The sequence below is a fragment of the Caloenas nicobarica genome, chromosome 13, assembly GCF_036013445.1.
Source record: "Caloenas nicobarica isolate bCalNic1 chromosome 13, bCalNic1.hap1, whole genome shotgun sequence".
Classification (NCBI taxonomy): domain Eukaryota; kingdom Metazoa; phylum Chordata; class Aves; order Columbiformes; family Columbidae; genus Caloenas; species Caloenas nicobarica.
Window position 1 is genome coordinate 7690016 of NC_088257.1, and position 9518 is coordinate 7699533.

Below are 9518 nucleotides of genomic sequence, written 5' to 3' on the forward strand. Positions count from 1 at the left end.
AGATCAGGCCAGTTAATGGATTCTGTCGTTTTTAAGAACTGCAATTGCTGCAGAGCGCCCTGCCGCTGCCGCTGTGTCTCGGCCGCCGCCCGCGCGGGGCTCGGGGGGCGGAGCGGGAGGATGGCGGGACGGTCACGTGGCCGGAAGGCGCGCGTTGCCATGGCGAGGGCGGGATGGCGCAGCGGTTCTGGGCGCTGCGCTGCTGCTCCTGCCGCCGCTTCCAGGTGCAGCAGGTGGGTGCGGGCCAGGGGGCGGGCACCGGGACCGGGACCGGGCCGTGACTCACCCCCCTGCGCCCTCCTAGGCCAAGCGGAGCGGGAAGTGGAGCTGCAGCGTGTGCGGCCAGCGGCAAGCGGTGCAGAAGGTGACGGGCCGCGGTGGGGGGAGGCCTATGGGGTGGTACAGAGCCCTATGGGGTGGTACAGAGCCCTGGGGGGAGGCAGTGAGGAGTCCTGGGGGGTGATAGAGAGCCCTGGGGGGTGGTACAGAGCTCTATGGGGTGGTACAGAGCCCTGGGGGGAGGCAGTGAGGAGCCCTGGGGGGTGATAGAGAGCCCTATGGGGTGGCAGTGGGGAGCTCAGCATGGCATTTAGCCCCACACAGGACATCACACGCTCGGCCCTGTGTGCTCACTAAAATTCACGTGTCAGCATTACCTGGGGTGAAGCCTTGCTTCGTGCTGTTTCCTTCTGTCTGCTCCCTAAGCCTTGGTTTTTTTTGTCTTTTTGGTTTTTTTTTCCAGGTTTATGGCCAAGGGTCTGGCCTGGACTGTAGGCACCATGTCCAGAAATTAAACTTGCTGCAGGGTGAGGCAGAGGAAGCGATTGGTTGGACATATCGGTAGTGTGTTTAATCTTTATCTGCATATTTCTTTTGATGTGCTACAGCCAATGCGTGTCTTCACACACTGGGTGCCTGTCACCTACCCTGTTTCCCTGAAAATAAGACAGAGTCTTACATTAATTTTTGCTCCAAAAGATGCTTACTTTTTTACATGTGTAGCTGCCTGGACACTATTTAAATTGACTTTTTTGTTAACTGTAACTAGGGCTTATTTTTGGAGTAGGGCTGATATTTTGAGCATCCTCAAAAATCCTGAAAAGTCATGCTAGGGCTTATTTTCAGGGAAACAGAGTAATTTGAGCTCACAGGAGGGTTTTCTATCCTGTTGTCATCACCTCATAGGACCAAGCTATTTGTTGGGTTTAGTGCCCTGGTGTGTTTCTTTTGACAATATTTTTTTTTTCAGATAACTTTAGTTGATCAATAACTTGTATTGGTCAAGTTTTTACCCACTAAAATATAAGCTATAGGGTTTGGATTTGTTTTGTTTTAATTGGTCTTTCTGATTTACTGTTTGATGAGATGACTGTGGAGATGGTGACTCGTTTAGTTCAAGCATTTGGGTGTAATTCCTGCTGGGCTGGAAAATCTGAGTAGCACTTTCCTGTTTATTTCATCCCTCAATCTGTTTACAATCGCCCAATCCTGAACTGGTCTTGAACTGGTCCAGCTTCCTTTTCACTCAAGGTTATTTTTAGAAATCAGTCAAAACGAGTTAGATAACTTAGTTGTTGATGTGCAGTGCTTCAGGGTTAAACTTCGGGAAGAAAACGCATTGTTTGTTCACTTTATCAAAACAGGTTGCTATTTCTATTCTCAAAACATTGTGAAATTCAAAACATTGTGACATAACTTCCCTTTTTCCTTGGTTGCTTGGGATATAATTAGTGGGTTTAAGCTCTTGTCCCAAAAGACGTGCTGTTATATCCCTAGTTATGATCAATTAGAATTTATCATTTCATGATTAGCAGCTTTATATGAAACATGCTACTCTATTTGTATAGAGAGAATGAGGGCTACCCTCTAACTAGACTTTTTCAGGTATTTGGACAATATATCTTGCAAATCCTTCATTTGACATCTGCTTTTCTATAAATCCTTTTTTTTTCTGACATGCCGCCTATCCGGTGTTCCTATCCATGCTTTCTACCCAATCCCTTGTGCTATGACTAGGTGTTTTGAAAATGATAAATTGACAGAAGTGTCTTCTAGCTTAAACATCTATTTTAGGTGCGTAGAAGAACCTGTAAATGCCAGAAAAAATATAGCAGCCCAATGTGAAGACAGTTTGGTCCAGCAGGTAAGACACCTACAAAGCTGATGTAAATACCAACCGATACTGACCGAGGTGAATCAAAGTGAAATCCCTTTATATGGGCTCAGAGAGCTGAAATAGTGTCTGTGATCAGAGAGGCACCAGCAAAGAGAATGAGATGTACTCAGAAACTCTGCCCCACGGGGGTACCGAACCTGGGAACGCAATACAGGAACATGTGCTAAACTGACTTGTGATTTGAAGCATTCAGTACATATATAACAATGCCCAAAATGAGAACCCTTTATTTTGCTGCTTTGAGTGATTCTCTGATATTGTAGGAGGGAAGGGCAGAAGTCAGTCGCTGGAGTAAATACCTGGACAAGGACAGTGAAGATCAGGAAGATGGGCAGGAGGAGGCAGGTACAGAAAAGCAACGGTTCTGTTCCCAGAGGAACAACACTATGGAAGACCAAAGGTACGGAAAGAGTATTTTTTCTTTTTTCTTTTGTAATTCCTGCCCCTGAGAGGTGACATTTGGTTTGGAGGTGTGGGAGGTAGCTCACCTCTGATAGCTGAACAAAGTACAGGTTGCAATGTACGACCTGACCTGAGCAGGGGTTTGGTATTTGGGGGTAAAACTTCTCAAATTGCTAGAGCCATGCATTTTATAAAGGTTTCTGGTGATTTGTGGAAAAAATTCTCTGCGGAGCTAACCTGTCCTCTTTGTGAATGGTTTTGTTGGCTAGGAAACAGCAGAAGAGCTTCTGCTCCAGTGACGCTCAGGAGTACGCAGAGGAAAATGGAGATTTCCAGCTTGCCTACCGAGCCAAAAAGGTTAAAACCTCTGAGGTATTTTAGTTGCTGAAGATGCTTCCTACCAGTAAAACAAAACAGTGTTGTCCTGACCTTTTTCGTGTCATCATAATTTTGATGTTTTATGAGTCTTCCTCTGCTCTTCTCTTTGAATGACTGGGGAGGAAAAGAAAAAACTGTGTCAGGAGTTTCTGTCTGAAAGGTTTTTGTGAGGTGGTGTAAGCAGAGTGGTTGAGCTGGATTCTCTCTCAGCACAGGTGCAAACTATGCTGCTTTGCTTTATGGCGCAGTGGCACCTGTGTGGTATATGGTTATTATGGGATTACCTGGGGTGCCAGCGAAGTTGGGCTGGGTCTCCACAGCCCAGAGGTCACAGTTCCACCCAGTGCATCAGCCTCAGCTCTGCCTCAGGGTGCTGCTGAGAATTGGGTGCGTTTGAAGCACCTCAGTGCTCTTTTTTTGCCTGCTTCTATGCAGCTTGGCTGTGCGTGCTGGATTTATAACCAAGCTCTCTTTCTTCTTACAGCGCAAGAAATACTTAGTAGCTGCGCATGCTCAAGATGTTGGAGACACTGTTTCTGGAGTCAGTGTGGTTCCTCCTGTCAGTGAGTCCATAGTGCCTGAGGAGAATATACAAACCCCAATTGCTTGTACCAAACCCTCCAAGTGGGAAAAATTTCTCTCATGTTCTGACAACTGTAGTCAAGATGCTGCCAGGGTCACCTTGTCACCACAGGAGGGCAGTGGGAGGTTGGGGCTACACAGTGCCGCTGCAGCAGATGCTGATATGACCAGTAGATGCTCAGAAAAGGCTGGAAGAAGTCTACCTCAAGGTACAGGTTTTGAATTTAAAAAGTGTGTTGCTAGCACTGAGCAGCTCGTCACAAAACTGCCTGGCCCCATGGTGCCCAGCATCAGTCACTCAGTTGAGAAGAATGTATTCAAAGAACCTCAAAGCCAACTGATAAGGGCAGGAGCTGGTGTCTTGGAGACCACTGCAGGAAAGTGCTGCTTGGACAGCCCCAGGGGGACAAACACCCTTAGTAACTGGAGCACCAGCCCAAAGCCCAGCAGTGTTCCCTGTGAACCCCTCTTCTGCACAGGTGAGGAGTTTGATGATGATCTCTGAGAAGTTCAGGCACCTTTGGCATTACTTTCTTGGTTTTCTCTATAGTGTATTTTTTTATGTTGAATACTGACAGATGGCTTTACTGTGAGCCTTATAGAACTGCACTATTAAATGTTTACTTGCTCTATGGCTGTGTCTGGGGGAAGGGTACAAGGGCAGAAAAGATCATTGCAGTGGGCAAGTACTAGGGTTACACTGTTGTCTACCAACTTCATCAGCTAGAAATAATGGAAGTAGGTCAGCTCAGGAGGAGAAAGCTCCAAGGATTCCTGGCCAGTACAATTGAATTCTGTGATTAATTCCCCATTACAAACTACAGTTCTTTTCCACTGTGCCACCTCTTTGTTTACATCTCCTATAGCAACCCTTTCTTCTAGAGCTGGCTTCAACTGAGCCAACAAAGCATCTGATTTCTCACCAGAAGTATAGCCTTAATGGTACCCTAAGGTGTGTGCAAAAAGGCCTGTACTGCCTCTTGCACAGGGAGCTGCTCAGTGAAATCCTGTTCGTAGCGAAGTCCTTTCCATCTTTAAAGTAATACAGCTGTGATACTTAAAACACTCAGACTCATCTCAGGAAGTAGTATTTATTATTCTTCCATTCTACAAGCACTTAGAAACAGGAGATATAACTCTTAGCAGGAAGAAAGATGAACTGCTGAGTAAGTTATACTGCATTGTTTGCTTTCATTTAGAAGGAAAGTGCTTTTTGTTACACAGACTACAAGTGAGGTGGCTGCTTGGAATACTGGATGGCATCTAGTGCTGCCCCGATGTCGCAGTTCTTTGTCTGCAGGAGTCGAGTGAGCCATCCACCCTCATCAGAGAAACCCATGGAGAGCATCTGGGACAGAGATTCAATGAGGCGAGGGTCTGCTTCTGTTGGGAGAAGAATGGTTTAAAGTTTTAAGTGGCAAACCAGCCAAGGCTTCAATAGCACGCAGTAGGTAGTTTGGCACTAATCCTAGTAAATCTTAGCATAGCTGTTTAAATGCTAAAAGACATGCTCTCATCTCAAATATCTGCCCTCCTGGGAGACCAAGATACATAACCAGTTAAGAAAAGTGCTGAGCCAGACTCAGCTGGCCATGCTGTTGCTCTCAGTTAAGTGGCCTGGTGTATGTACTGTTACTGGCTCCCACAGAAAAATGCTGTCCTAAAGTCACAGGATATACTAGTCTGCATCCTGCATTAAAGGGCTCTCTTGTAGAGTACACAGCAAGGACATGATTTAGGATACCACCTTTTCTCCTGTTGCTTAAATGGCATATTAGTCTAAGGTCAGAAGTCTTGTTCAGACTTAGCTGCCCATGTTCAAGAGGAGACGCACCTGACTGTCTCTAACAGGGTGCAAGAGCTGCCTTACCTGTTAACAAAGTTATGGACAAGTTCAGCTGTAATTTGTGTGACCTTGGTTTCTACCATCTCTAAAAGCAGGTCTGCTCATGTTGGGCAGGTTGGTAGTTCCCAAATGAAATCACTCTCAGTTACAAAACCTGCACACATTCTCCTACCTGGTGGGAGATGTGGGTAGAGTGCAGCTTCTCGCAGTCCTGTAGGTCCTGCTTGGGGAGGATCCTGAGAGACATCCAGGGAGCTCGGACCCTCTGTCTCTGGCATTTGCAGAGACTGCAGTTCACCTGTGGAAGGATCCACTTCTTTGGAAGATAAGTGGGTCCAGTCCTCATCACCCCCTGAAGAACTGCTGGACTCACTGTGTTCCTGAAATGGAAAGAACAAGGGTCCAGGTGCTGCAGTGCTTTCCAGGTAGGATGCATGCTCCTACTATCTGACTTTCACATGAAGAGTTACATCCACAAGAAGTCCCACCACCTTTGCAGCAAACCTGTGAAGCAAAGGTGCTGTACATCACTTAATCCACTGACATCCTAATATTCCATCCCACAATGCATGCTAAATTATTATCTTGCTTCCTAGTAAAGCCTCAGCAAGCTTATTAAATCAGTGTCATAGTTCCTGTACCTGGGACTGGAAGCTGCCATCTTCCATTTGTGTGGGCACAGGATCGATGACCATGTCTTGTATCTGCTCTGCAACAGTATTTACTTCTGGAGCAGAATCTGTGTTATTCCAGTCTGGTTTGGTCTGAACATTCTGATTAAGAGTACTGCTGCTCGCCTCAGCACTGTTCTTCTCTTGACTGGGAGAAGCAGGAGTCACTTTGCTTCTCTGTCCTCCGTGTTCCACATCAATATCAACTTCAATACCTAGAAATGCATTTGAGATGGAGAGAGTCTTACAGAGACTTTTCCAAAGCACAGTCCTAAAAGAGCACAGATCAAGTCTATTCTAAATGCTGTAAGGTTTCTGTAAGCCTACAGTTTGCAGTGTAACAGGTAGGATTTAGAATGCAAAGCATTCTTTAAACAAAGAATAGTTAAGCACCAAATAATCGTGTTCCTCTAGACAGACACGCCATGCATTCAGAGGGTCAGGGCAGAACTATCCACATAAGCCAGGCAAAATCTTGAGTCACCTCTGACTTAAAATTAGTGTTTCGGTGGTGACATGTTAAATGACATATCTCATTTCCTTCCAAAGGTGGGCTCTGAAAAGGTACCAAGTGTCTGTTCTAAGCCTAGGCATTATTAGTACCAGGAGTAAATGAAGCCTTCCAACCTTCATAGAGTGAGGTAGTTCTGGTATCAGTCACAACAGCTGACTGCTGCTCCTGTTAAAAGGACCTTTAAGCCAGTCTCTGGGATTAGGACAACAAACCATGAAGTCACTTACCCAAGGGGCTCAGAAAAGCTGCAACACTCTCCCCAACATTCTTTAAGAAGGTGACATTGGGGTCCTGAGGCTGGCTGTTAGTAGAAGCTTCTAGAAAAACAATTTCTGTTAGCATACATAGAAGCTCAGAGGGAAAGAGCATCTACAGTGTATCCTCATGAGATCTTGGTGCTCGTTCCCTGTCACTCACATACACTGCAAAGCAAAGGCAGTACAGTGACAAAAACTCTGAGCTACCTCTGGAACAGAAAACCAGTGGCATTAGCAATGTTAAGGCTCATTAGTCATGCTGAAAGGCAGATCTGGAGCAGTGACATGCTTGACCCAACAGCTCAGCTCTGTTTGGTTCCAGATAGCCTCTTAGCATCCTCATCTATTGCACAGGCCCAGGCATGCCTTAAAATAAGTCCACTCTGCACTGGAAGGTGCTAGTTATACATCAAGCAAATTCAGTTAGTTCCTATGTCTACTATTCCACCCTGTGCTGCACAACCTCAGCTAGCGTGGCTCCACCACCCCCTTTACCAGGGCATCTCTTACCTTCCGCAGCAGGTGGACTGGAGGCTGCAGCACCAGCTTGGGCTTGTTCAGAGTTTGGGCATGGAACTGCAGGGCCAGGGTATCCCCAGCAGTGCATCCATGGGAAGGGTGGAACACCATGCCGCATTTTACGAAGCCAGCGTCCTCGGGGAAGCCACTGTAAAGGGTGATGTCCATGTGACTGTTCACACAGCCACATTCTAAGTAACTGAAACTTATGACTTAAACTTGAGTAATATCCCATTCATTAGTTCCCCTCCATAGATTTTGCTCACCTCAAATGGATTTAGCAGTGGACTTTGAAACATCACCATATTGTGCTCCTTGTGGATACCTTTACCCTCACAAGTGCTGCACAGGTCATAGTCTGGACAGACAGTGCACTTGAACCTGGCACCCACCACCGCTCCTTCGCAGCCATCACAGATGACATTGGGGTGCACCATGTCACGGGGAGGCTCCTGGCTGCACTGCGAGCGATGTTCCCGCCTGCACTCCTTTTTCTCTATTAAGGAAAGGAAACTTTGCATCAATAACAAGGTTACTATTTAAAGGCTGGAAATCAGGCAGAGGAGAAGGAAGCACAAACAGCCCTTGTCAGAGCAGTATTGACTTACTAGGTCAGTTTATTTTTACACTGGCTGCCGAACAAGCTAGAGGCATGTAAGAGAACTTAAACCAAGTGCAAAGGGGTTTTGCAAAGATACCTGCTCCTCAAACCAAACATACCTTATCCTTAATAGTCTCTTGGCGTGTTTATTTTAGATTAGTGCTGCGCTACCCCATTTGGCTTCTTGTCCCACCTTCCTAAGTGCTGCAAGAACACAATGTTTCTGGAGAGGGAGCTGGGAAGAAATGCCAGGGGGTACAACAGATGAGAATGGGCTCAGCAGTACAAGCTCATTAGATGGGCTGCAGATTAAGCTTTGCAGGTATTTCTGTGAACAGAAGGGACTAGGAAGCAGTGATGCGTTGAATAGGCTCGCACTGGGCCAGCTGAGATGACGGGGCAAAGAGGAAACTTGTGATCTGTTTACCCCACCTCAGCAGGGAGGATTTATATCCTGGCAAACTACCCTGCCCTTTATTTAACCTCCCCTCTGGAGGCTGCGGGTTACACCAGGCCCCTGAGGACAAAGGGAAGGGCTGGTGCTTGTTTTGCCCGTTTCCAGAGCCCTGCCAGCCAGCACACAGCGCTTAGCCAGAGCCCTGCTCCCACCCTTCGGAGCTGTGCAGGTACCTTTGATGTAAACACGGAAGATGCCGTCCTGCACGTAAGGCATCGCCATCTCCAGCTCCTCGTCGGTGGAAAAAGCAATCAGGTCCCCGTCTTCATCTGAGGAGGGTAAAAGTGCAGGATTAGTGCCCGGTCAGGTGTCACAGGAGGCTGCGAACCCGGGGACAGCCCGGGGGCCGGGCAGCCCCGTGCCCCCAGGCCTTCCCACGCCAGGGCCGCCTGTCTCGGGGCCTGACCCACAGAGGAGCCCCCCCCGGCCCGCTCACCCTTGTAGTGCATACGGAAGGCGGGCGGCGGCCCGGCCCGCAGCAGCCCGTGGAACAGCTCGGCGACGCGGTCGTGGATGGCCTGGTAGCGGGCGGGCGGCAGCAGGGAGAAGCGGCGGATCTCGCGGGCCGCCTCCTCCTTGCCCAGCAGGTAGGCTTTCACCGTCAGCGCCGCCATGGCTGTGGCGCAGCAGGAATTGCCGTGAGGGGCCGGGAGAGAGGCCGGGCCAGGCACAGGCGGGCGGCGGGCGGGAGACGGCCTGTGCGCCGCCGCCTTATAGCGCCGCGGGGCGGGGCCCGCTCGGCCCCGCCCCACTGGTAGGCCCCGCCCCCACGGGTAGGCCCCGCCCCGAGCCCCCAATAAATAGAATGCCCAGGCTCCGCCCTCGGCTTCTAGGCTCCGCCTCCTGTGGACTAGGCTCCGCCCACCAGCCTGGCCCCAGAGTTCGGGTCCCGTTCGTCCCCACACCGTGGGCACGACTCGCTCTTCATTTTGTCCAGCGCAATGCGGTAGATGTTCACTGGTATGTTTCGAGCCGCCAGAAAATCTGTGAATGCTTGGCAATGCCTGCGTTTGCTCTCTGCCCCGCTCACACCCCGTGAACTGTACCTGTGCCAGGGGACACGGCGGTTTGGGGCGCTGAGCACAAAAGCTTCTGCGGCGCCTGAGCAGCGGGGA

The 9518-nt window shown here is 48.8% G+C and overlaps 2 protein-coding genes across 4 annotated transcripts; one reads left to right on the top strand and one right to left on the bottom strand.

Moving 5' to 3' along the window:
* Nucleotides 1–173: 173 nt before the first annotated feature.
* On the top strand, nt 174–4108 carry MRNIP (MRN complex interacting protein). The gene is made up of 7 exons (XM_065644350.1): nt 174–233; nt 305–364; nt 743–840; nt 2074–2143; nt 2440–2576; nt 2848–2950; nt 3441–4108. The coding sequence occupies exons 1-7, from the start codon at nt 174–176 to the stop codon at nt 4041–4043; spliced, it is 1131 nt and encodes a 376-aa protein (XP_065500422.1). The 3' UTR covers nt 4044–4108.
* A 507-nt stretch (nt 4109–4615) lies between these two features.
* On the bottom strand, nt 4616–9122 carry SQSTM1 (sequestosome 1). 3 transcript variants are annotated; one of them, XM_065644306.1, is made up of 8 exons: nt 8840–9122; nt 8577–8672; nt 7612–7841; nt 7337–7517; nt 6797–6886; nt 6026–6270; nt 5557–5764; nt 4616–4921 (listed from the first exon to the last, which is right to left on the bottom strand). In XM_065644306.1, exons 1-8 carry the CDS (start codon nt 9015–9017, stop codon nt 4764–4766), a joined length of 1386 nt encoding a protein of 461 aa, XP_065500378.1. In that variant the 5' UTR covers nt 9018–9122; the 3' UTR covers nt 4616–4763. The 3 variants fall into 3 exon arrangements, with proteins under 3 accessions (XP_065500378.1, XP_065500379.1, XP_065500380.1); XM_065644307.1 differs by having other exon boundaries at nt 7337–7493; nt 8840–9120; XM_065644308.1 differs by lacking the exon at nt 6797–6886 and having other exon boundaries at nt 8840–9120.
* Nucleotides 9123–9518: the final 396 nt, after the last annotated feature.